This window comes from Canis lupus, chromosome 2, assembly GCF_003254725.2.
Source record: "Canis lupus dingo isolate Sandy chromosome 2, ASM325472v2, whole genome shotgun sequence".
Lineage (NCBI taxonomy): Eukaryota > Metazoa > Chordata > Mammalia > Carnivora > Canidae > Canis > Canis lupus.
In genome coordinates, this window is record NC_064244.1 from 72,997,588 (window position 1) to 73,024,884 (window position 27,297).

Below are 27,297 nucleotides of genomic sequence, written 5' to 3' on the forward strand. Positions count from 1 at the left end.
CCCACTTATTAAGAAGTGCTGATGGCCAGAAATCAGAACTGGGGGGTGACCACGAGGGAATGGAAACTTCGATCTCTGTATCTCTAGGGGTCAGGGCACCTTCTCTCCATTGTTACTGTTGAGGTGGCAGAGGGTTGGGGATCCTACATTCCTAGATTTGGAAGTAGTTAAACACCCAATTGCACAATCTGGGCTTTATGTCTGGGTTGAATCCCAGTTCTACTACTTCCCCGTCCTGTCCCCTTGGGCAAGTCTTGTAACCCTTCTGCACCTCGGGTGCCTCCTTTGTAGTATAAGGCTAATCCTAACCACCTCACAGGGTCATTAATGAAGAGTGCCTAGAACAGGGCCTAGCAATGTTACGTGCTTGGTACGTGTTAGCTCAGGAAAACGTCTAAAGCAAAAAAGAACTGGTGTCAGTGGTGTGCAGCCATCCTTTTCCCCATGCATGCATTAAAAGAGATTGTTTTTATTTTTATTTTTTTACAAAAGTGGGAGCATACTCTTTTCCACCCAATAGTATATCCTCAGTGTCACTTTTGATAAATCTTAAAAGCATTTTCCTCTGGATTTTCCAAATCCATTCAGGACCACGATACTGGTGGCAAGATGTATGTCCGGTAGTTTATTTGCCAGTCCCCTACGACTGGACACTTAAGTTACTTTCAGTTTTTTTCCTTCTGCAAATAAAACTGCGCTGAGCAAGATGTCAACTGTATGACTTTGGGTATGTCCTTGTGGGTGTGAGTTTCTTCATCTAAAAACAACATGACAAGATTCTTCTGGATGATTAAAATCTCCTGCAAACCGCCTATGAATCACTTCCAAGACATCGTTGACAAGTAACCATCAGCTTCTGTTTGCATTCTGCTAGTGACAGGGGTGCTCACTACCTCATGAGCTGGACAACTGTAATGGCCAATAAAGTATCCACCCATGATGGACCAAAATCTACCTACTTGCAACTCCTAGTCTAGTTTTATTATCTGAGGCCCCATAAATCCAGTCTATACTCAGTGGCCAATGGCTGGGGCCAGTGTAGAAGGTAAGAAAATTTCAATCCTTTCCTTCCTTCCTTCCTTCCTTCCTTCCTTCCTTCCTTCCTTCCTTCCTTCCTTCCTTCCTTCCTTCTTTCCTTCCTTCCTTCCTTCCTTCCTTCCTTCCTTCCTGCTTATTACAGATCAGATCTTCTGCTAGGCACATGGATGTGGGCTAAGGAAGTTAGCTGCAGGGTCCCTAGGTGTCCTAAATCCCATTTCAAGGGACTATCCGCTGCTGGGAGACAGGGTGCTGAAGCTGGTGGCCTGTCTCAAATGCGCTACTAGTACTCAGGCCCAAGGCAGAGGAGGTGACCAGAGCTGGAGACAACTACGGCCTCGGGCTGGAGCATGACCCCACTAGGTTTTTACTAGAGCTGAACCCAGGCCTCCTTTCTTTTCCCCCACCTACCCTTAAAAGATTTAGAAACAAGTAGATTTAAATACAGATTCAAATATAAATAATTTCAACCGTGTGACTCTGAGGAGTTAGGTCCCCATGGGCTCTGTCTGTATCTTCCTTGGGGCTTAGTGTTGTTCTTTGCTTTCATTCCTTCATTCCTTCATTCCTTCATTCTCATTCAATGCATCCTTATTACGAGCTCACTGGATAAGGTTTTATAGAGAAATTTTGCCACTCCAAAGCCCTTGCTGAGCCTCGTTTGTAAAATGGGAGTATCGATCCATTGTCTACCTTACAGGGAATGGTGAGGGTAAACTGAAGTAATGAGCAAAGGCGGGGTATTATATTCGGGTGCCCAGTGAATGGATGCCCTCTTTTAAGCTGCACACAGTGCCTGTTATAGTAGCAATGCAGCAACTACTTGTTGAATGAACAAATATGTGAGTGATTGAATGAATTAGTGTGGGAAAAATGCATTTCTTCCCCCTCCCTGACACAGTCCCTTTGCTCCTGTGTTAACTCCATAGACAGGCCAGCAGAGCCAGCCTTGAAGCCTGAGATAAGGCTTTTGGCGGGTGTCTTCCCTATCACTCCCTTGAGGAGGGGTGGAGGCAGAGGGGTGATGCCTGAGGCTGGTGGAAGTGCCACACGGAGACCGACACAGGATGGGCTCTAAGTACCCGCCGTCTGTGCGGGGCTGCCTCCCCCTGTGGACAATAGCACTAGAGTTGGCCTTCTTGGTCATCTTCTTCTTTTTCACCTCCTATGACACTTCTTCACAGGATCCGAAGGAGCTCATGGGGATCTATCGAGGTGAGTGTCCAGAGGGGAAGTGGTCACAGAGGCAAATAGGAGGAACCAGGGAAGAGGAGATCTATGGTCCTCCAGGGGCCAACATGTTCCTTTCCATAAAGTGTCTGAATAAATGGGTTCCCACATCTCCTTCCATAGGTTGTGAGGAGACCCAGCCAACAACATAGGCTCCCCTTTAGGACTGGCATGGATATCTCCTCTTTCATGAAGCCTTCCTTGATTTGTCAGGGCAGTGAGGGGCCTCCTATTCGGTATTTCTAGAATTTCCTTTGCCAAATGGTCTTCATAAGTCTCTGCTTCTCTGTCTCCTCCTCCCCATTCTCCTTAACAGCAAGGAATTTCACATTGTTTGGCTTTTTTTGTTTCCTTTTTTTGGTCTCTCTTGCTCATTTTCTGTACCACCCTTCTTTGAGTAGCTTTAGTCTGTTGCCCCTCCCCCGCCCCCAGCCGCCTTCTCACTTATTGGCTGGGAAGTCTACATTCTGTCTGCAAATCCAGAGCCATAAGGTATATGGCTGGAGAGGAATAGAAGATGGTTGTTATTTTACATGCAGCTAAAAATATTCACAGACTGTGATGAGCACAATTGTAAACAAGACGGACGTCCACAGTGGTGCGGCTTTTGCTTTTTTTTTTTTTTTTTTTTTTAACTGGGATGAGTTTCAAGCATCTCAGTGAGCCAATATCTTATCTGTGATAATGGATAGGCCTCCTTGAACATCCTCCCTGATTCAAAGCTGAAGCTCCAGTCTGGTTGAGTGCCGGCTTCTTCCCGAGTGATGTTAATTGACTAGCTGGCTGAGAGCAAAAAAAAAAAAAAAAAAGACATCTCTGGGCCCTCCGTGGCAGTAAGCAGGACAGAGATGAGTTGGGGACTTCAGCACTTCAGGGTCTGACCCAGAGAGGGGCCCTTAGCGCTTGGTGAGCAAGGCCAAACACAATTTAAGTTCATTTCAGTTTACTTTAATTCTTTTCAGTCTAATACAACGTAATTCAATGTATGCATTCACCCATGCATGAATTCATTCAACCCTGTATTACTTCCAGTGTGGGATCGAGACACATGCTAATTCGAGCTAATATTTATTGAGCTCTTACTATGTGCAGGCACTATTTAAATACTTTACATTGAACCCTCACAATAATTCCACGAGGTAGGAACGATTATGATCTCTGTTTTTCATGTAAGGAAATTAGGCACATGGACGTTGAATAATTTGCACAAGGTCATTCAGCTAATTTAAATGCACTCGGCCTGGTTTTCTTCTCCATGCACTTAACCACTATGCTTCACTGCCCCATTTTACAGTGAGGTTGAGTCACTTATAACCAGTGGGTGTAGGAGCCAGTATTTCAACTCTGTAGGTTGGCGCCAGGGTCCACATTCTTCATCCCTATGCTGTGCTGCTAGCACAGAAATAAAGTGTCCTCAGACACTCACTTAACTTGGAAGTACAGAGGAGGGCCTACAACCCAGGCAGGGGAGTTGATGGTGTCAGGGCAGGCTTCTGGAAGGGAGTGACTGACCAACCAGGTCTCCGAGGCTCGGTAGGACTTAACCATGTGGAAACGGGTCATCATCCAGAGTGGGAGGACAGCAAGAGCTGGTGTGTGCACTCATTGCAGTGGACCAGGTTAGCGCTTAACATTGCAACATGAGAGTGCAAAGAAGGCAGTAGGGCATGGTGGACCCACTGGGTTGAGTAAGGAGTCTGACCTTCATGCTGATGACCTAATAGGAAGCAAGGATGTGCCGAATTTGGGTTCAGGTTATGGAGAAAGCCATTCCATGGCTAGTGTAGGGGTAGGGAAGGGGCCATGACTTGAGGTGGAAGACTGGTGTGCAGGCTTGTGTGTAGTGTAGACCAGAGGGCTTCAAGCGCTTCTGATCATGCACACCATTTTTCAAGCATGCACCATATTTACATGTTATAATCAGGTACTGCTGCATTAATATATTTTATACATTATAATAATACATACACACAAATTAGAAAATTTGAAAGAGGTCAATATTTTCAAATTAGTGATCATGATGGTGCCAATCAATCTCAAGGCAAGGTCCATTGTTCCCATTACTAAGAGTGCATGTCAATCCATTCCTAGAGTCTTCTTGATAACTTCAAATACTCCTGGTTGACTTCTTGTCAGATATAATTCAACTGACTTTTTTTAATCTTGAATGTGACAGATGAAGAATTTGCACAAGAAATATCACTCTTCCTTTTTTTTTTCATATGCTTGGCTGCCATTATGGTTTTGCCTTCATTCTGTGGTTTTAGGCAGGAGTTGTTCCAGCTATTAGTTCATTTTGTGAAGATTAGTTGAGCTAAAACTAGGTAATCTAATCTGTCAATTCACTTAATCTAATCCAGTCCATGGGAACTCAACGTTATTCAAACCAGCCAATTCCAAAAAGACATTTTTGAGGCAATCAGCGTCAATCCTGTATGATATACAGGGATTGTTGTTAGTTTTGTTAAGTCTGAGAATAGTTTTGTTAAGTCTTTTTTTTTAAGCCTCTAGCTGCTAGAGAGGATTGAAATGAAGCAATGTCTGGGGCTTGCATTATGCAGAAAAAAAAAAGGAAAGAAATGAAAAGGATAATAAAAAACAGATCAGCCCCGTGTGCCAGTCATCAAAGCTGGGAATGGGGGTATGACATTCACCATGCAACTCTCTCTGCTTCTGTATATGCTTAACGTTTTTCCATAATAAAGAATTAAATTTAAAACAAAAAGCAAAACAAAACCCTCCCATTCATTGCAATGTGATGAGTACGGAGAAACACGTCACCCTCTTCCCACTGGCCCAGTATTCCCTCAGGACACCTTCCAAAGCTGGGAGACTAGAAGCCATCTGACATCCTGAGCAAGCAGAGGAGGCTCCTGGGTCAACATGGATATTAAATACTTGCAGAGCTGCAAACTTTACCAAGGGCCTTTGGAGGTGGATCGCCTAGATTCTTGGTTCTCAAAGTCTGGTCCCCAGACTATTCATCTCAGCCACTAACAGCTCAGGAACGTGTTAGAAATGCAGATTCCCAGGCACCAGTCTACACCTATGTTAGAAATGTTCAGGGTGGGGCCGAGCAAACTGTGTTTTACCAAACCCTCTAAGTGGCTCTTACATATATGAGAGTTTGAGAAGTGTTGGAGCCAGAGTGATTCAAACCCTGCCTCTGCCCCTTCTTAGCTTCAAGACCTTGGGCAAGTTATTCAATCTCTCTCTGCCTCCATTCAACCTGGGTCACATGACACTAGTACTTATTCAATTTGCTGTTGAAAGGTTTGAAAGAATGAACACAAGACTGATTAAGAGTATTCACTTTCATTATTAATAAACTTTAATTTCTTATATTTTCATAAAAACAAAACTAGAAGGGCTAATATCTTCTTCCAGCAGCCCCTCTAGATTGTCTGGAGCATCTTCTGAGGTGTGTGTTTTCTATGCTGATGACCACTGGTCCACATGGCCAGAAGCCAAATGGGCAGGGACAGTGAAGGAGAAGCAAAGAGTCAAAATATTCAGGAAGGAGCTGGATCAAATGAGCTGTACCTGGTGAAAGTGGAGGAGGGGTTAAGGATGGCTTTGGAGACGTGCTTTGGTATATGGAAGTACCAATTCCTGAGACGAGAAGCACAAGGGAAGGAACAGGTTGGGGGGCAGTGTTGGTAAATGAACAATGATATATTCATTCTGGGCTTGGGCTGAGGTGCCTATGAGATATTTAGGAGAAGCAGAGTGTATCAACTATCTATTACTGCATAACAAGCCACCCCCAAACTTCATGACCAAAAATAGGAACCATTTAATTTGTTCGTGATCATGATTAAGTGGTTCGGCAAAAGATTTGTTGCAGTAAAGGGGGGTAAGTTAGCCCCAGCAAGTGGGTGTTTTCAAACCTCTGCTTGTAACATGTTAGCTAATGTCACATTGGCCCAAGCAAATCACAAGGCCCAGCCCAGGCGGGAGGGGTCTATACTAGAAGGCATGATTCATGGGGAGCCATTACTCCCCAATCTGTACACAGAACCTGCTCTAGGATTTCCAAATTGGGAAACTATCCTGTGGGTACTACCCAGCTCCCCTCCCCCTACTCCCCAAAGGGAGGGGAGCTACCAAAGACAAGAGGGGTTTTTCCACTGACCTGTACATACAAACCCTCAAACCCTACAATGCTCCACATCTTAGTCTTGGCTGCTTCCTTTGATTGGAAAATCTCTTTTTCTATTCCTAGGATGCTGTAGGGGTAAAGGTAGGGTGGGAGTAGACAAGAGGGGCTTTTCCACTGACCTGTACATACAAACCCTCAAACCCTACAATGCTCCACATCTTAGTCTTGGCTGCCTCCTTTGATTGGAAAATCTCTTTTTCTATTTCTAAGATGCTGTAGGGGTGAAGGTAGAGTGGGGGTAGAGGCTATTGGGGAGCAGAAGTCAGCATGGGGCTCTATGGGTGGTCCCAGTGTGGGACTACAGAGATCTTCCTGGTCAGCAGTGGGGAGAACAGTGTGGAAGTCGAGCCCAAAGCCTAAGGGACAGAAGCTGGTTCTGGCTTCAGAGCTGTTGCTGCTGAAGGGTTTATGGGCCAGAGGAAAGAACAAAGGTGGATGGGAACACAGAACTAGAATCACAGGGGCAGCTAGGCCAGAGGAGGTCTTGCCCAAAGTCATACAACCAATAAGTGGTAGGAAAAAGACAATGGTGTCTAACACTGTGTATCCAATGCTAGGCTAAGTGATTTGCATGAGTCAGTGAAAATGTTCATGGTGGTCTCCTGAGCAGGTGCCATTGTTTCATACTCATTTTACAGATTAGGAAGCTGGGACACAGAGGTAGAGCCCTGCTTTGAAGCCTGACAACCTGACTCAAAGTCCATAGTCTTTCCCATTATACCATGTGTGCTATGTGGAGAGGCACAGTGCATTGTGGTTAAACAATGCATGATTGGGATTCAGATCACTCACCATTTGCTAGCTGTGTGACCTGAGCTAGTTACAGCGCCTCTCTGTGCCTCCCTTTCCTATCTGTAGAAGGTGGATAATAAATAGTACCTACTACTGAGGTTGTTGTAGGTTAAAGCCATAGGGCACTTAGAATGGTGCCTGGTGTGTGGGGGGAACACACATGTGCCTGCTGTTACGGTGCTGGTCATTATCATCTCCTCTCACACCACTGGACTCTCAGGTTAGACTCTTCCTGCAAGTCATGGGGCTTTCATGAAATTCTCCTGAAGGCCTATCTTAGACTGTAGAATTCCTCTCTGGGGCCCAGTCCCTGGGGCCCCTGGAGCACATCCACTCCTTATCACCCCTGAACACCTTTGAGTCCATTAGCCTATCTGCCGAGCAACTGATGTGGGGTGCAGTGCAGAATCTGAGAGGTGGAGGCTAGCGCCATGAGGGGTGCCCTGAGCTGGGACCTGACCCTGATATGGGGGTCCTGGGAGAGAGACCTAGGAAGAGTTGGAGGGGAGCCTAGAGCTCTGGGGGGTGGGGGGGTGGGCGGGAGAGGAAGTAGGATGATGCAGAGAGTGAAGAGAGGCCTGAAATCTAATGTTATTGACTCACCCATTTGGGGCAAATGGGTTCTGTCAACAGCTCCCAGAAACTGCCGCCCTAAAAAAAAAAAAAGAAAAAAAAAAAAAGAAACTGCCACCCTGATTTCACCCCACTGGGTGGAGTACAACTTCTCTTTGGGGCCCATGTGGGGCCTTGAGGAGGAAGGGCCTGAGCTCCTACACCTGGCAGCAGTGGTGGGGATGGCATCTGTGCCTGATAAAGCTCCCACCCAAGATCCTCTGACTCTCTAATCTTTAGGGTCCCACGTCTGCCCTATCCTGGTTACCCTCCTCTCCCCACTCTCTCTCCTCTCCGCAGAATATGTCAGAGCTGTAAGAGCCTTAGAGAATAGCAAGTACAACTCCTACGTATTTACAGAGAGAAAAATTGAGGCCCAAAGAGCAGGGGACCAGCTTGGGGTCCCTTAGAGCAAGAAACAGCCAAGCCTGGTGAGAGAGCACTGTATCTGGAGTTCAGAGCTTGGCTCTGCTGTTAGCACATGCTGTGTGGCCTTGAGGAAGTCACAGGCTCTCTCTGGTCTTCTGTAAAATGAGAGGAAAGTGAAAGAGTCTCCCTATTCACGGGATCTTCAGTAAGTCTGGACCCTACGCGTACGGCGTTGCTGCTAGATGACAGATGTGTTTGGTTTAAGTAGGATTTACTAGAAGATTGAACCAGAATATCGATAGTTGGGTGTACAGTCTCCGGTTGGCCACAGGCCTTACCACTCCCAAATATGCATTGTTCCTTTCAAACACATAGTTCCGTGCTTGGCTCCTGAAGGAATCTATACAAAAATGTGCCCTGTCTCCCCCACACCTAGGAGGATGTAAGTAGGAGACAGAAACATTGCCTCAGCCTCCTTCTCCCCCGTGGCAGTGAAGAAGGGACAAGAAGTTGAATCCATGCCATTTGTCACCCACTCCCCTAGTTCCCAGACCCCTTGGAAGTCCTCGGGGGTCTTCAACATCCTGGTGGGATTAGATTATTTGGGGAACGTTAATATTCCCCCCAAGTCTCACATGTAAGACCCCATGCATTTCTCCATGAAGGTGAATTTAAATGGGACTTGAAGGGGCTTTCTAAGACTTTGGAGAGTTCTGGAAGCCAGTGCTCCCTTGTCATCAGAGCCAGGGCCGGAGGCCAGCGGAGACCAGGGGGATTCTTATTACTGTGATGGCGAAAATGGTGATGATAGGAGGGGAATAGCCACTATTTAGGAGCATCCTCCCTGCGCCAGACGCTGTGCCACGACTCAACAAATCATCACTTCCTTCAGTTACCCCGGCCCCTTCTGAGGCGGGCACAGTTGTCCTTATTTAGCTGATGAGGAAGGTAAGCAACGAACAAGACCACACAGCTATGGGATTGAGGTGTATAAAGTGCCATTTTGGGGGCACCTGGGTGGCTCAGTGGTTGAGTGTCTGTCTTCGGCTCAGGTCATGATTCCAGGGTCCTGGGATCGAGTCTTGCATTGGACTCCCCGCAGGGAGCCTGTTCTCCCTCTGCCCTTGTTTCTGCCTCTCTCTATGTGTCTCTCATGAATAAATAAATAAAATCTTTAAAAAAGTAACATTTTTGTAGGTCAAAAATTGTCAAATGTTGGCAATTTTAATATGGTTTAACTTAATGGGGAAGAACAGAGCTGGGAGCAAACGGAACTGTCTAAGCTTGAAGTCTGGGCTGTTTTGTGTGTGTGTGTGTGTGTGTGTGTGTTGTTTGTTTTTGTTTACTGTCTGCATGCTGGTTGTAGAAAATTTGAACACCGAGAAAAAAGTAAAATCCTCCCAAACCCAGAGATAATAGCCATGGGGGGACAAAGTCTTTCAAGTTATCTCCCCAGACATTTATCCGTGTGAAATAGTTGGTGTTTGTTGATAAAAACAGTGTCTATTCTGAGCAATTGTTTTATTCTATCATTGGACTCTGGCTCCCCCGGCCCCCCCGAAGAGCATGATTATTTTTTCCATTTAACAGATGAGAAGACTAAGAGCAGATAGCATGGTAGTTGAAGGTGCAGGCTTCAGAACAGACCATCTAGACCTGTGGCAAGTTATTTACCACCCCCCACCCCCCCCACCCCACCCCCGTGACTTAGTTTGCACATCTGTGAAATGGTGATACTAGCACCTTGAAGGGGGGTTGTGAAAAGGAAGTGGGCTGGTCTGTGTGATGTGATTAAAACCTTGTCTCAGGGACACCTGGCAGGGTCAGTCAGGAGAGCACCCTTGATCTCAGGGGGGTGAGGTCAAGCCACACGTTGGGCGTAGAGATTACTTTAAAAAATAAATAAATAAAACAGTGTTGCCACATGGGAAACACTTAAGACGTGTAGCCTGTTACTAAAGCTCAGAGACATGAAATAACCAGATGAAGCCAAACAGCTGGAAAGTGCCAGATTCCTGATTTGAACCCAAGTTTGTCAAGCTGCTACTCATTTTTTAAACTTGGAATTAGATAGAAATGCTCACCCTCCTCCTTTGGTTGGACCTCTCCCTGCCGTTAGGCAAGTCTCTCGCACTTGCCTGCCCCAGCAGCCCCTGAGCAGGGTCCGAGGCTGGAAAAGGCAAGGCTCACTTAGATGGCCTGGGTGCTTCCTGCTGGTCTACTGGGTCCCTCCCAGCAAGTGACAGAGGGAGAGAGCTGCTTTCTGCAAAGTTAATCTGGTTCTTAACCAACAGAACCCCTGGGCCTCCTTCTGACCCTCTTTTTTTGGGCCAAATCATTGGCTTCTGTGCTCTTACTTTCTCATGCACATGATCGGGGAGGTCGAATTTGCTCCTCAGTGGCAGCAGGAATTAACCTTTGCTGAATGTCAGCTGTGTGCCAAGCACTGGTCCAGATGCTTTACACATATTCATATTATTAAGTTTAATAATAACAGTAATTGCCACATTTACTGAGCTCTCCCTATGGCTCAGGCCCTGCCTTTGTGCTTCACCAGTATTAGCTCATCCTATCCTTGCCACAACCCTTCCTGGTATGTTTTGTCCCATTATTCAGATGACAAGACTGAGGCTCAAAGAGGCCAAGTAACTTGCCAGAGTGCTCATAGTGATCCCTTCCAGCTGCCATCCATAAATTCATACAGAATATATGTAAATTCTAATTCTGTAGGTTCTGTAAATTCTAATTTCACACAACTTTCCATCTTGTCTGCTTCTCTTTCTCCTTCTCCATATCTGCCCCTGGGCAGTCCTCCAGGATGTGACCATCATGGCTGCCCTTGGCTTTGGCTTCCTCAACTCATCTTTGCGGAGATATGGCTGGAGCAGCGTGGCCTTCAACCTCTTTTTGCTGGCCCTGGGGGTGCAGTGGGCAGTCTTGGTGGATGGCTTCCTGGAATGGTCCTTCTATAAGAAGGTGATCATCAAACTGTCCAGGTAACCAGACGGCGGGTGGATTTATTTTTGGGGGGTCCTTGAGGGTATGTGGCCCAAGAAGGCTGGTTCTAGAAGAGCTGGGATTGTCTCCTTGAAGCCATGTGATATTGAGGATAAGCGCTTACAAATTATTCACTGTTTCTCTAAAATTCAAATTGCATTGGGAATCCTATATTTTATCTGACAACCCTGAACCTGGATCTACAGCCCTCCCCAAGTTCTTTCTTCATTATTGAGCATGATTTTATCAAGTTACACAAGCAATATGGGTTTAAAGAAAACTAATAGAGATTACAGAAAAGAAATAGAAATGTCACAGTCTCTTGAAAACAAAGAAGTTCTCTTAGTCCTCAAATGTCAGCGAACAAAAAATAGCCATGCCTTTAAATTAACTTTGATCCATATAAATGCATTCATATGAAATTCTAAAAACTAGCAAAATTACCCATATTGCTAGAAGTCAGAATAATGTTTACAAGAGGAAAGTGATGGCTATTGATGAGGAGGGAGCACAAAAGAACCTTATGAGGCACAGTAAATGTTCTCAGTGTTATCCTGGGTGATGGTTACACAAGGGGAGATGTATATATCATGGAGTACCTGGCTGGCTCAGTTGGTAGAGCAAGAGATCTGTTGGGCATGGAGCCTAGTTAAAAAAAAAAAGAAGAAGAAGATAAAGGCATTAGCACTTGACAGGAGAAAACTCGATAAAATTTACCCTGTATGTTATTTTTTGCTTTTGCCCAACTCTAAATCTCTGTCCCGTCCAGATGATGGTAAATCCCATTTTAGGACTCTTGGGAAACCGGTCACCTCTCCAGGCCACTCCATCCTCCCCTCTGAACCCCTGCTAAATCTCTGGGCACTGCTATTGACCATCTCCCCACATGGCACCGGGCAGTGCACAAACATTATTTTGCTTAACCCTTCCAGTAGGGGTCTAACTGGTGTACACCAAGGACATCGAGGCTCAGAGAGTATAAGGTATTTGCCGAGGGTCACACAGCTAAGTGGTGGAAATGGCTTTAGCTGTTTACTATCTGCAACCCTTCCCACACCCTCCAGGGTGGTTATGACAAGAACCATAGCTCAGTCAGTTCCCTATTGTCCCTGAAAAAAAACCTTCACATTTTTTCTTCTAACAAGTTTTATTTATTTATTTATTTATTTATTTATTTATTTATTTATTTATTTATTTATTCATGAGAGACAGAGAGAGGCAGAGACATAGGCAGAGGGAGAAGCAGGCTCCATGCAGGGAGCCCGATGTGGAACTCGATCCCAGGACCCCAGGATCATGCCCTGAGCTGAAGGCAGACACTCAACCACTGAGCCTCTCTTCTAACAAGTTTCAGAGCTAATCCCCATGGGGATTCAATACCCATCCCGCCACCCCCACCCACCCCCAAGAAACACCTGGGAAGAGGCAAAGTGCACTCTCTGGAGGAGTTCTGACATTGGTGGCCCTGACCAGACATTCCTGCTGCCTTGGCTCAAGGTCACACAAACCTCAGGCTCCTGCATCCTTAGTGCCGGGCACCTCTGGGCTGCTCCTTCTAAGGTCCCACACCCACGGGGGTCAACTTGTTCTTGACTCAATCCAGGAAGACACGATGAGGCCAATTGCAGGCTGAGTGAACTCCCCTGCCCCACCTCTGACAGCCTGGATCCTCCCAGCTGTGACCCCCGCTGGGACTGGCTTCACGGATTTGAACAATGAGCTCCTTCCTGACCTTTCCAAGGGCCTGGCTGGTTCAGGGGGCAGTGCCCAGGCCTGCCTCCCAGAGGGATGGGCCCTCCCCTTCTCCCTTGGCCTCACCCACAGTGTGCAGCCTAACTTGGCATCGAATTGCCTTGAGTCACTGATGACCAGTCCCTTCGGGGGCCTGTCCTACTCAGCTTTGCTCTGTTTTCCTTGTGTAATAAAGACTTAGTAAATGGTTATTGGAACCAAAATGAAAATAAAAGGAACTCTAAAAGTTGTGATATTTTTAATGCCATATTTTGAGAGGTCCAGGAGGGCTCTCCTGGAGGATAGTAGCAATTACCAACTCTCTAACTGTGCTTGAAACATAATAACTCACTTTACCCTTATGACAGCTTCATAGTCCTTGACTCTACCTTGCAGATGAGGATACTGAGGCACAGAGGGTTCAGTAACTTGCTCAAGGTCACACAGCCAGGTAGGGGCTGAGCCAGGATTCCACCCCAGGCTGGCTGGACTGGAGTCTACACCCCTGAACACTGCACTTCACTGTCTCAATACCTCCCTGGCACCAACTGGTCCCTGGGTCTGAAATCCTACCACTGGGCATGTATCCTTTTGAATTAGGGCCTTGCCAATTAAGTGAATACTCACCAAAAAGACAGAACACGGCCAGGCATGGTGAAACATTCAGTAATTTCTGTTTTTTTTTTTTTTTAAGATTTATTTATTTATGATAGACATAGAGAGAGAGGCAGAAGGAGGCAGAAGCAGGCTTCATGCCGGGAGCCTGACGTGGGACTTGATCCTGGGACTCCAGGATCACGCCCTGGGCCAAAGGCAGGCACCAAACCGCTGAGCCACCCAGGGATCCCTGTAATTTCTGTTCTAAATAATTCCTGATCCCTGTGAGACTCCTTGGGTAGGCCCTTGGCCCTCTTCAGATCTCCCGTCTGAAACCCTTGAGCCCTAAGTAAGATACTACATTGGCCGCAAATGCTGTGGAGGCTGTGTCCAGACTTCAGAGCACAGGCTTTAGATCCAGGCCACCTGGGTTTGAACCTCACATTTGTCATTCACTAACTTATTGGCCAAAAGAGTCACCTCTTCTAGTTTCAGTGTCCTTTTCTGTAATGTAGGGGTACTGAACGGTACCCTAGCACCATTCATAGAAGGCCACTTGGAAGATTAAAATTTAAAGGAGGTGATGAAGTTGTGAGCCTCCTATACATAATGCTTAATAAATTATCACTATTTTGTAGTGGTGGTGGTGGTGGTCATAGCATCAGGGAGGGGAGGTGGTCTCAGAGCAAGGTGCCCAGAGAGGGTGGATTGGTTTAACTACCATGGATTATTCTGTTCATTGCCACCTCCCCCAGGAAGCCCTCCCTGATGAATCCAGCCCTCATTGCTCTCTCCCTCCCTCTGGTGCACCCCTCTAGCCATGTAATATCATGGATAGTCTTAGCAGACAGACTTACGATGTCAGCCCTGCCTCCCCAACTGGATCATAAGTGCCTTGAAAACAAATTGTTTTCTCCTCCTGAATCCCCACACCGAGCTAGCTCATTTGTCAAGGGAAGGAAGGATTCAGTAGTAGTGCTAATCATTTGGGCTTCTACTCCTGAGTTAGTTCTTTGTGCCAATCATGGTGCTAGACACACATGCACGAATATTCCTACTAATCCCCACAGCACTACCACGAGATAAATATTATCATCATTCTTATTTTACAGATGAAGAAACAGTTTCAGTGAGATTAAATAGCTGCTCAAGTGGAAACACTGGGACTGGAAGCAGGCTTGTCCTATTTCTAAGCCATCTCTTTGCACAGCCAAGCTGCTGGTGACGGGCGGCTGAATGGCAGGCAGGCCAGCAGGTGAAGAGCGCCCTCTATTGAGCATCTTCGCAAAATGTAGGCGGAAGGGAAGCCAAGGGCAGATCCGTGATCAGACCCTAGAAGGGGACCCTAAGTGAAAAGTCAGCCTCTGTAACTATGGCAGTCCTATGAGAAATTCAGAGTGGCCTCAGTACAGATGAGCATGTGCAGATCAATTTCTCACCCTGAAGCCACCCTGATGGGGGAAGGAGCCCGTGGAGAGCCCAGATGGGCAGCATCGGTTTCCACAAGGATGCAATCTTGTCTCCTTGATCTTCCACCGTGTCCCTGGTTTCTCAGACAATGCCAGGCTTGTTGAATGAGTGAATGGGTGAATAATGAATGAGAAGATCCTTTTCAGTTATTCCTGTCTCTTTCTCTCTCTCTCTCTCTTTCTCCCCAGTATTAAGCTGGCTACCATGAGTGCGATGTCTGTGCTCATCTCAGTGGGTGCCGTTTTGGGGAAGGCCAACCTGTTGCAGTTGACTGTGATGGCACTGGTGGAGGTGACAGCCTTTGTCACCGTGAGGATGGTTGACAGGAAGTACCTCGGGGTGAGTCACAGTGCTGTGAGGAGGGGACTTTGGAGAGGAGAGGTGTGGAGGTGGAGGTGGCGGATACTGCCTCCATTTGGTAGGGTTTCTGGGATTTAGAAGAATGAAGATGGGCCCAAATGGGGTTCCAAAATTGTGATCTATGCTACATGTTTAAACACAGCAACCTAATGGCTTTAATTGGAGGTGGTGCGGTCGCTGGTGAGGGCAAGGTCTAAGGTTTGACAGGCGATGTGGGTGGCAGAAACATAGGAAATAACCTAAGAAAGTTATTAGAAGAAAAAGGGTCAAGGAACAGAGGGAGGGAGTTGGATAGACAAAGATGATGTCCTGGAGGAGTGATGGAGAGAAAGATGGTAGGGCAGGTGCGGAAATCCTCAGAGACCACAAGGCAGGTGGATGGACAATCAGCAAGGAGTGTAGAGTCTGCAGGCCTGTCTTTCAAGGAAGATGGAGATATTTGGGGTGGGAAAAGGAACAATGGTCTAGAAGCTTTGCTTGGAAGTTATTATTTATTAATATTTGGTTCTCTTCATCTGTCTATATGACTTTATTTTAACCCCTACTTCAGCGTGCACTTCCTATAAACAAGGGCATTCTTTTACATAACCATTTGTTCAGTTAACAAACTTTGGAAAGTAATATTAACATAATAAATATATATTGGTAAATTATTATATGTTATTAAATATATGTATTTCTTTTTGGTCCAGGATCATGTTTTGCATTCCGTTCTCATGTCTCCTTAAACTTTTTCAATCTGGAACAGTTCCTTAGTTTTTCTTTATATTTTATGACCTAGACATGTTTTGAGGTTACAAGCGAGTTATTTCATAGAATGTGGGTTTGTCTACTGTTTCCTCATGATTAGTTGAAGGGTATGCACTTCTGGCAGGAATTACACAGAAGAAGTGATGTTGTATCCTTCTCAGTGCATCATATCAAGAGCCACATGCTCTGGGTCAATTTGTCCCATTACTGAGGATGTTAACTTTGGTCACCTGTTAAGTTGTTGTCTTCCAGGCTTGTCTACTTTAAAGTTGCTATTTTCCCCTTTATAATTAATAAGCATCTTATGGGGGAGATAATATTCTGTAAAATCTTGTTTCTATAAAGCTTTCATCCATTGGTTTTAGTGTCTATGGATTTTTTTTTTTTTTGGCCTGAATCAGTTAGTATTATGATGATTGCCAATATTGGTTTCTTTCTTTTTTTTTCCCCTTGGAGATTTTATTTTAGGGGCGCCTGGGTGGCTCAGTCAGTTAAGCATCTGACTTTGGTTCAATCATGATCTCAGGGCACTGGGATTGAGCCCTGCATTGCACTCCCTGCTCAGCAGGGAGTCTGCTTCTCCCTCCTCGTCTGCCCCCTCCCCCTGCTCGTGCTCTCTGTATGTGTCTCTCTCTCTCAAATAAATAAATTAAACTTTTTTTAAAAAAAGACTTTATTTTTAATTAGTCTCTATGCCTAACATGGGGCTCAAACCTCTAAGCCGAGATCAACTCTCACATCCTCTATGGACTGAGCCAATCATGTGCCCTCAATATTGGCTTTCTAATTCCATCTTCCCTTCCACAACCATTAGTTAGTATTCTGCTGTAAGAATAAGAACTTTCTCTTCTCTTCCATCCAACCATCCATCCATCCATTCATTAAATCGTTTATTTATATATATATATATCGCTAAGGGCTCACCAAGTCACCTAGGCATACTTTCATTTTCTTTTTTTTTTTAAAGATTTTATTTATTTATTCAGGAAAGACAGAGAGAGGCAGAGACACAGGCAGAGGGAGAAGCAGGCTTCCTGCAGGGAGCTGGATGTGGGACTTGATCCAGGGACTCCAGGATCGCGCCCTGGGCTAAAGGCAGACACTCAACTGCTGAGCCACCCAGGTGTCCCAAGACTTTCATTTTCTGCTTTTTCTCTCTGTTTACCATAAGGATTAATTGCAACTCCTGGGTTTCAAGAAAGAAAGCTGCCCTGAAGCTTTTTTAGGCAGAAAGAAGAGAATTTAATAGAAGCATCACCAAGGGCAGGGGTAGCAGCCAGAGTCAGGACTGGAATTGGATATGAGAACTTTAAGATCCCAGGTAGTTCATGCTCTCCATCTTTTGGTTCTGTTCCTCTTCATTGTACATCAGCATTCTCTTCAGTGGAGAACATGGTCTTACCCCTTCTGCTTCCAAGCTTCTAAGTCCCAGATCCTGTAGGAAACAAGGCTCCTCTCTCATCAGCTGGTCCCAGGTCTCTGGTCCAGTGAGAAAGAACCTGATTGGCTCCTGGGACCATGTGTCTGCCATGTGCAGGCAGTGTGCGGGGGGCGGGTCCTACTGGGAGCATGTGACTAGTCCAGACTGCAGGTAGATTCCCAGGGATGGAATGCTTCGTTGGGCAGCAAGGGTGGCAAATGTTTTCTCTTCTTTCCTCCTCCTCCCCCTCCTTCTCCTCCTCCTCCTCCTCCTCCTCCTTCTTTTCCTTCTTCTCTTCTCCTTCTTCTTCTCCTTCTTCTTTTTAAAATACTTTAAATAAGGATACATTCACACATTGCAGTCATGTGAACAGGAAGGTCCATGCATGTATCCTTCCCATTCTCTCATTCCATTCACAAATATTTATTCCTTGCCTATTATGAAACAGGCATCTTTTAGGCAGTGGTTAATATGCAGTGGTCGTGGACCTTCCATTTCAGAGGGAAAGATGACCAATAAGCAATCATGTAGGCAAATGATACAGCCTGCTAGTAAGTGTCGATTACTATAGAGAAAAAATATGAAGAGTTGAGAGGGGGATAAAATGTTAGATAAGGGGGCCATGGAAGGCTTCCCCTGAATAAATAATTTTGAGTAGAGACATGAAGGCAGCAAGAGCACAAGGCACGTAGGTGTCTAAGCGTCGTGGTAGGTCAAAGGCAGGGCGGTGGGAGTGGTCTCCCTCTTCCAGGAGTATTTTATCACCCACAGTTTAGAATTGTTGGCACATGGTGATAATAAAAAGCAGACAGACTTTGAATCACTTTTATTATTGTTTTAAATTCCCTCCAGACAATGCACCCCCTTACTGCCTGCGCCCAGGGTAGACCACTCCCTCTGCCTCGTGTTCCAGGCCATGGGAAAGCCAGAGTGAAGTGGGCTGATGGGGGAGCATGCCCGTGAGTTTGAGGAAGAGTGAGAAGCATGTTCCAGGAGTGGAGCAGGAAGTGAAGTCAGAGAGGTTAAGGGGGAGTGGGTCACACAGGGTTCTCCAGGTCATAGCAAGAATGTAGACTTTGAGTTGAATGAGAAAGGAACCATTGGAAGATTCTGAGCAGAGATGGCCATGAACTGCCTTAGATGTTCATAGGGTCATTCTGGCTGCTGTGTGGAGGGGAGTCAATAGAGGGACAAGAGTGTAAATGGGGAGACCATTTAGAAGGTTACTGCAATAATTTGGGGTAGTGGCGATGGTGGGGCTTAAATCAAGGTGGGGTCAGTGAAGCTTGGTGGTAAAAATTCAGCCAATTCTGGATATTTTTTGAAGGCAGAGTTGGCAGGACTTACCAGTAAGTAGTCCACTAAGTTATTAAGGATTACTAACTTTAATATTCATAAAGCAAAAATTAGCATGTGTCTAGAATTTACCAAAGACTTTAGTATTATAAAAAGTCTGGCTGCTTCATGCTGCAAAGTTTATGTCACTCATCACTCCATAAATTCTGCTGAAAAGTAGGAAGCGGTGAGGATGCATGTCCTTGTGACTTTTTGCCTCACCTAAGTAGATCTCAGCCAAAAAGCATGTAGGAGCTACTGATAAGGCCAACCAGCAACTTCCCTGGAATAAATACATGGCTGGTCCTCGGTCTCCTCTGAAAGGGGAACTTCTGGGCTGGGTAAGCTCCAAACACCAGTCTCATGACTCCAAGTCACACCTCTTAGGTGAAGTTCAGAACTGTCTCCTAGGAGCATGGGGTTAGCCCGTGGGCAGAGGCTGTAGGGACTCATTGCCCTTTGTTGCAGACGGACAACCACACCAGCATGATGTACATCCACGTGTTTGCAACCTATTTTGGGCTGATGGTGACCTGGTGCCTCTCAAGGTCTCCGCCTGTTGCAGTGCTGGTAGAGAAGCATCAGACTACAAAGAACTCCAGTTTGTTTACCATGCTGGGTGAGGACAAGATGGGGTGTGGGGGTGTGTGGAGGTTTCTTCCCCTGGAGTAAGTGAGAGGTTCCCAAATGGCTCTGCTGAAAAGTCTCTCTCCTTTTCCAGCCTGTCCCAGGTGCTCAGAGCCCCTCCATGATGATTCATTACCCCAAGTAGTGTTGGATGGATTCACAATCCCTTCTAGGGCAACGTTCTTCATTAATATCCAAAGGAGAGGGGAGACTTGTTACCCTTACTCAATTTGCCCAATCTTTTTGTCTTCAAGTGAAGAGTGGGAACTGGACGAGTGGAGAAAGCAGAGGCCAGCAGTGGAGAGAGGGACAGGGCAGGGAAGAGAACAGTAACACTGGTGTATTTTGCAAAGCTGCAGTGCAAACGCTGAAGCCGGGCTGCAGGAGAGGCTGAGAGGAAATCGGGCAGTGAGCTGAGCAGTAGGTGACCCACAGCCAGCCATGAGCCCAAATCAGAGTCGCACATTACATTTTCAGAAAGCATTTGGCCATCACAAGCTGGGCTCAGGAGGCCTGGAGGTTGGTAATTTAAACTCTCTGGGCCTTTGTTTTTTTGCCTATAAAGTATGTTAGCTGGGCCCTGTCAACCTGAGACTTCAGGGGACACACGACTGGCTCAAAGTCACATAGCTATAAAGGGACAAAGCTGTGACTTGCCCACTCCACGAAGCGCCCACAGGCTCAGGCTTTGCAGCAGGAGTGCTGGTTCTGGCCAATGACCCTCTCTGACCCCCAGGAACCCTCTTCTTGTGGATATTCTGGCCAAGTTTCAACTCTGCTCTGCTGGACATACCAAAGGAAAGGAAGACTGCTGTGTTCAACACCTACTATGCTCTTGCAGTCAGCGCGGTGACAGCCATCTCAGTGTCAGCCTTGAGTCACCCCCGAGGGAAGATCAACATGGTGAGGAGGGGGCCACCCCTTGGGCAGCACTCAGGTCTTCTAAGATGAGCACATATTCACGCCCCTGTTCCAGAACCAGCCCCCAGGGTGGGATAGAGTATGCCAGGTGACAGAGCCTTGTCTGCAGCGTCATGGATCATCGGGCAGGGACTGGCTTATCAATATGGGAACTGGAATTTGGAGACTGAAATGATCAAAAGCTCTCTGAGGGGAGTGATTAAGTCTATCAGTGTTGACACTAAAAGGACCCAAGTGTGAACCCTGTTCCTGTGAGTTACTAAAGCCAGCCACCATGAGCAAGAGTCAGCAGAGAAGATCTAGAATAGAATTAGTCAGCCTCTCCCCTTCCCCTAAGAAATTTCAAAAATGGAATGAATAGAATCGGAGGTAAAGGAGTACGTCATCACCCTAGCCACATGACCCTGGTCAAGCCACTTCAACCTTTGGAGCCACACCTGGCTCATATATAAAGTGGAAATTAAGAGACAAGGCACAGTAAGTGCTCTGTGGGGAATTAGTGCTGGGCCAACAGGAACCATGTTACCGGTGTAGCCAGGAGACTGTGTGTGTGAGTTCTGGGGGAAGAGAGACGGGGAAACGGTAGTGCTAAAGACAAAACCAGTTCCCATGATGATTGGGTATGGGGCAGGCCAGCCACAGGGGGTGGGAAAAAGTCTAGAGGGATGGCAGTCCTAGATGGCCACAGCATGTGGCCATCCATGACAAGTTAATCATCAAGAGGAGTGGGTGTCTTTCGGGGAGGGGGGCTCCATGGTGACGTGGAATCTAGGATCAGACAAGGTGGGGACATTGAGGGAGGCGGGTGTGGACAGAAGCTCAGAGAAGCCCAGAAGCTGGTCCCAGGCCTCAGAGCTCCAAGACCTGGTTAGACTTGAGAGGACAGAGGGAAGTAGCATGGGAGCAAAGCAAGGCCCCGGTTCTAGAGGAACAAAGGACAGAGTGGAGATGGGACCCGGGAACAAGAGCTCACATATGAAAAGCTGGATCCAGCAGTACAGGCTGGCATAGCACTGAATGGCCAATAATAATGATAAAAATAGTAAAAACAATAATACTGGCTTCTATTTCTTGAGCATTTCCTCAGGGTCCATGTTAGGCCCTTGGCTCAGAGTCATACATAAATAACTTGTTTAATCTTACAATAACCATATTAAGTAGGTACAACCTAAACCCCGTTCTTCTGGTGGAAAAGTTGAAGCATGAATGGCTCAGTGCCCAAGGACGCGTCACTGACAGGTGTGAGGGTGGCTAGGATATACTCTCAAGCTCAATACCTCCCAGTCAGGGGGACTGTTCCTGGAGTCTGAGAAGTGGAGTAAGAGAAGACCATTGAGAAAGGTCATGTCTCAGTGGGGATGGAGGAGAGGAGGGGATGGTTTCACGGTCAGCGAAGCAGGGAAGCCATACAGTGTTGCTTGCTACCAGCTTACCAAGTAACTCTGGGCAAGTGCTGTCCTCTCTGTTCCTCACTTCATTTGCCCTCAAGCTATTTCTTTGCAGACTCATATCCACAACGCGGTGCTGGCTGGAGGTGTGGCCGTGGGTGCTTCGTGTCATGTGATCGGTACTCCTTGGCTTGCCATGGTGCTGGGCTTTATGGCTGGACTGATCTCCATCGGGGGAGCCCTGTGCCTACGGGTAAGGACCTGGGCAGCTAACACCTGATTTTGGTTTTGACCAGCAGGGCCCTGGAGCACGGTGGGCCATCGTGTAGTGCCATGGGCTACATCGGGCAGGCACTGACACCTTCTTAGGGAGGCTTCAAAGCTTGAGTGAGGGACCCACCCAGGTGTGTATTGTGTATTTGGTAGGATCTGGGGAGCAAGTAATAGAATCCATTCAAGTTTGCACAGGCATGGGGGGTGGGTATTGTAAGGCTATTGGCATGTCACAGAAACCAAGGACAAGGATCCTGTTGGGAACCCATGAATAGCTGACACCAGGGACAGGAGTGTTGTGGGGAGCCCAGGAAATCCCCACTCTTCTTTTTTTGTTTTTTTCTGAATATCTGCTTTCTTTTCACTCTGTAGACTTCCTTCCCCTTCTCCTTCTCCTTCTCCTGCTCCTTGTGGTGGAATGTAGTCTTTCGTTTCGGGAAAGCAGCTGGGTGGAATTTCTTGGCCCCATTCCCAAGTGTTCTGGAGGAGGGCCTCACTGGTTTGGCGTGCTTATCTTTGGCTGGGGGTGTGGGGTCCTGGAGCATAACATACATACATGGCTTCGACCCACGAGCCATGCGAATGGGGGTAGGAGGGGCAGCAGCCCAGAAGGGGGTGCTGGGCTCAGCCAGGCCATGTCCACTTCTGATTGTGCAGTTCTTCTTTTAAGTGGGTGGATTTTTCCCCCGTCAACAACCAGCAGGTACTGATAATACCAGAATGCCCCATTATAGCCAATTTGTCATAATACACTTCTAAGGGAAATAATTATAGGGCAGCAACTCTCTGTGGGTTTGAAGCCTTAGTAGAGGATATAGGAGTAGACCCTTGGATGGCTCAAGGAGCTGAATCTGGATGAACGATGGATATGCAGGGAGGCGGTTTTTATCCAAAACAGGGGGAAAATGTACCAACAGTTTCATCTGACCAGCGACGGGGCAGTCTGCTTTTCATCTTTGGAACTGGAATAAACGTCTCATCTCCTCTGCTTTGAGGCCCTATGATGAAAGGCGGCAGTGCACAGGGAAACCTGCGTAGATTCTCAACAGGCTAGGCATCCATTGCTTTCTCTGTGCCTGTTTACTTGACTCCATCACTGGGGGAACGATTCAGAGATGATTCATTCATTCATTCATTCATTCATTCATTCATTCATTCATCCGTCCCTTCAATCATTCAGCAGTATGTTTTAATATGTGTCCAGCTTCCCGAGCTATAGTGTCGTGAGGGCAATGGACAAATTAACAACACAGCACGTCTAAGCGAGCCTGAGTTGGATCAGGAAATGCTTCCTGGAGCAGAGGATGTCTCAGCCGAGTGTTGACAGATGACTCATATTAGCCAGGCAAAGTAAAGGGAAATGTATTCCAGACAGAAGGAACAGTGTGTTCAAAGGTTGATTGGTGAGAAGAGCAAACAGCCCAGCCAGGAAACAGATGCTAAGGGCTGGGTTCACCTGGGAGTGTGGTGGGATCACAGTCTTGAGAGATGAGAGACGGGAGATACACAGGTGTATCTCCTGAGCAGGTAGAGGAATCTGGGTTTTTATTTTGAAGCCAGTGGGGGATCCCAGGGTGGGGGGGACTAACCTGTCCAATATGCATTTGTCTCCACATTTGTTGGCTCACGGTTTTCTGGGAGGCTAAGTGGTGGTGGGGAAGGAGTACTGAAGGCGAGTCTTTTCTTCCTATTAGTCATGTTGTCTTTGGATGGCAGTTAAGTTTGGGCTAGACCAGCACGTCTCAATCACCCTCCAGGCACGTTTGACAATATCTGCAGACAGTTTTGGGTTAACACACTGTTGCGGGGGTGCTAGGGTCTGGACGGTGGAGCCCAGGGGTGCCGCTACACATTCTACAATGCCCGGGACAGCCTTTTCACAACACAGAATTATCAGCCCCATGTGAGTAGGGCCTGGGCTAGACCCTTGCTTCTTGAAGGGTGGTCAGTGGGCCAGTAGCGTCGGCATCACCTAGAACTTTGTTAGAAATGCAGAATCTCAGGCCCCAGGCCCACTAAATCGGACTCTGCAGTTTCACAAGCTCCCCCGTGTGATGCAAGTACAGTCAGGTCTGAGGAGCCCTTGTGGAGGTGAGCCCCAAGGCCTACCCCCTTCTGGTGGCCCTGGATGCCAGGATCAGTGGAAAGCCTGGACAGGGAGTATCAGTCTTCCATGCACATCTGTTTGTGTGACGTTTGTTCCAGGCTTATTTTAACCACATGCTGGGAATCCACGACACCTGCGGCGTGCACTACACCTTTGGCTTGCCAGGTCTGCTCGGAGGGATCGTCTACATTCTGCTGATGTTCTATGAGGTCACCTGGACCAAGAATAGCATGTAGGTCACTTGGCTTATCCCCCTCATACCCCATCCAACTTAGGAAGAAATGTGCCCAGAGCCCTCAGCATTCAGACCCAGGCACTCGGCAAATATTTGTTGGCAAATGGTAAATTCTACTGGGATCCCTGGGTGGCTCAGCGGTTGAGCCTCTGCCTTTGGCTCAGGGTGTGATCCTGGAGTCCCGGGATCGGGTCCCGCATTGGGCTCCCTGCATGGAGCCTGCTTCTCCCTCTGCCTGTGTCTCTGCCTCTCTCTCTCTCTCTCTCTCTGTCTCTAATGAATAAAATGGATAAGGTCTTTAAAAAAAATTAATTCTCCCTAGCCCCTATCTCTCCAGGCCCTGTCTCCTTTCCAAAAGGGACAGCCCAGGTACAGGGCAAAGGCAGACAGCTCTGAGCCCTGGCCCCCAAATCAGAGCAAGTGAATCAGGCCCAAGCCAGACGGATCCCTTGTTTAACCGCTGGTGGTTTAGGTCTCAGTGAAGAGAGTGTCATGGAATCAGACTCATCCTGACCTCTCACTAGCTGGGCCTGCTACCTAACCTCACTACCTACTGTCAAGGCAGGTAACCACGGCGCCTCCCCTCATTGGGTGGTTGGAGGCTGCTTGAGGGCAGGTACTTTGTGGTTAAAAAGGATTTAATACTTTAATGTAGGAAAATGCTGAGAACAGTCCATCTCTGAGGCCCAAGAGGAGATGGGGTGAGACCAGGGGCCAGGGAACGTGTACCTGGGATCAGGCTCTAGAACACCTGAGTCTGCTCTCTCCAGGATGGGACAGTTGAGGACCAAGTAGCTGTCCTCTCACCTGGGCAGGAACCCGCCAAAGGGAAGGGCAGAGCCACAGCAATGACTTCCCGCAGGGAGGCCTGTGGTTGGCTGGAAGTAAAGGGCACAGGCTTCAGGGACAGACGACCAGGGTCACACGGACCAGCTGGGTGACCTTAGGCACGGTATACTCAAACTCTCTTCAAACCTCAGTTTTGATCTGCACGCTGGGATAATAACCGATGTCCCAGGGCTGCTGTGAAGACACAGTGTGGAGGAAACACCCGGCACATGGCCTCTTGTCTGCACGGTGGTTATTGCCACTGCTGCTTCTATATGAGAAACATCTCTGTGTACGGAAGGAGGGACAAAGGACTGAGCTGGGAGTCAGAGCACTCAATGTGACATGCGGAGAAACTACTTAATAGCTTGGTGTCCCTGGACAACACAGTTGGCTTTCCATTCGTTCCTCAGTGTTTGCTGATTTCCTCTTCAGGTGAGCAAACGTGAAGGTTTGCACGCGGTGCTCCCCAGCTGAGATGAGGCAGTGTTTCACAAATTGTGGGATTTGAGTGGTGTAAAGACACACTTAAATAACATTGAGTCATGCAGGGCCGATGCTGGTTTTCAATTATTCTGTCCTTTGATTGCATCAGGGAGAAAGTCTGCACGTGGGTGCTGGTGCTGAGTGTCTCTGAGTTTCTGACCCCTAAGGTCAGACGTAGAGGCCGGCAGAGGCAGCCTGGGGCTGAGATCTGAGACTCATGCTCAGGCTGCCTCTGGGGGAGATTTTAGCAACACTCTGTTTTCACCGTATCTTTTTACTATTACCTCCCATTTCTCTCTCATTTACACTGGTGACTCAAAGTTTCCTTTTAAATACATTTATTTTAGGTGTGCCTGGGTGGATCAGTTAAGGGTCTGCCTTCAGCTTAGGTCATGATCCCAAGAGTTCTGGGATCCAGCCCCATAAGATCAAGTCCCACATCAGGCTCCCTGCTCAGTGGAGAATCTGCTTCTCCCTCTCCCTCTGTTTCTCCTTCCGCTCATGCTCTCTCTCTCTCATTCACTCCCTCTCTCAAATGAATAAACAAAATCTTTTCTTAAAAAGATTTTATTGATTTATTCATGAGAGACCCAGAGAGGCAGAGGGAGAAGCAGGTTCCCTGTAGGGGATCCCAGGACCCCAGGATCACGCCCTGAGCCAAAAGCAGATGCTCAACCACTGAGCCACCCAGGTGCCCCTCAATAAAATCTTTAAAAATAAATAAATAAATACATTTATTTAAGTGTAAAAAAAAGTCCATTTAAAGAAAAATGTTTTAAAAATGAGTATCCTTTGATTGCCAATATGGCCAAATTTATGAAGGTAACCCACAAATGCTGAAATCTGGGAAAGATCTGTCTGGCCTTCGTGGGTAGACAGTATTTGAAACCCAAGAGCCACCCATGCTAAGCCAAGTGATGTTAGAGACACTGGTTCACTTTCCTAACCTGGATCTCCTCATTTGTGAAACAGGACACTAACAGCTGGCTCAGAGGGCTGCTTAGCACTCCCCTGTAGGGAGCCTGATGCTGGACTCGATCCCAGGACCCCGGGATCACAACCTGAGCCAAAGGCAAACACTCAACCATTGAGCCACCCAGGCAACCCTAGCTTCTATGCTACCATTTAATATTACTAAAAAAAAAAAAGTTTTTGTAGTATAATCTATATCCAGAGAAGTGCAGATATCATAAGGGTACCAGTTGATGAATTTTTCTGACATCCCCTTGTAACCAGCACCCAGAACTCCTTCATGTCCCAACCAGCACCTGACTTCTAACACTATCCATCAGTTTTGCCTACTTTTGTCCTTCGTGTACATGGAATCACACAGGGAGTCTATGCTCTCGTGTGCTGGGCTTTTATTCTACATTGTAGTTGTGAGACTCTCCCACATTGAGTATCTCTGTAGATTGTTCATCTTTTTTTTTTTTTTAAAGATTTTATTTACGTGAGAGAGAGCAAGCAAGAGAGAGAACACAAGAGAACACAAGCGGGGGAGAGGGTAGAGAGAGAGGGAGAAGCAGACTCCTCACTAGGTCCTTGATCCCAGGACCTTGAGATCATGAT

The 27,297-nt window shown here is 47.0% G+C and overlaps 1 protein-coding gene across 2 annotated transcripts in view; it reads left to right on the forward strand.

The window, feature by feature from the left end:
* The first annotated feature begins 2,029 nt into the window (after window positions 1–2,029).
* Window positions 2,030–27,297, forward strand: part of LOC112659969 (RH-like protein) — a 36,316-nt gene continuing 11,048 nt past the window's right edge. Inside the window, exons 1-7 of one of the 2 annotated variants that reach the window (XM_025447220.3) lie at window positions 2,032–2,253; window positions 11,013–11,199; window positions 15,187–15,337; window positions 19,332–19,482; window positions 20,227–20,393; window positions 21,915–22,052; window positions 24,278–24,411. In XM_025447220.3, the coding sequence (XP_025303005.1) occupies window positions 2,106–2,253; window positions 11,013–11,199; window positions 15,187–15,337; window positions 19,332–19,482; window positions 20,227–20,393; window positions 21,915–22,052; window positions 24,278–24,411 (1,076 nt within the window). In that variant the 5' untranslated portion in view covers window positions 2,032–2,105. Of the gene's footprint in view, window positions 2,254–11,012; window positions 11,200–15,186; window positions 15,338–19,331; window positions 19,483–20,226; window positions 20,394–21,914; window positions 22,053–24,277; window positions 24,412–27,297 lie in introns of both variants that reach the window. The other variant, XR_007408297.1, reaches the window with a different exon arrangement.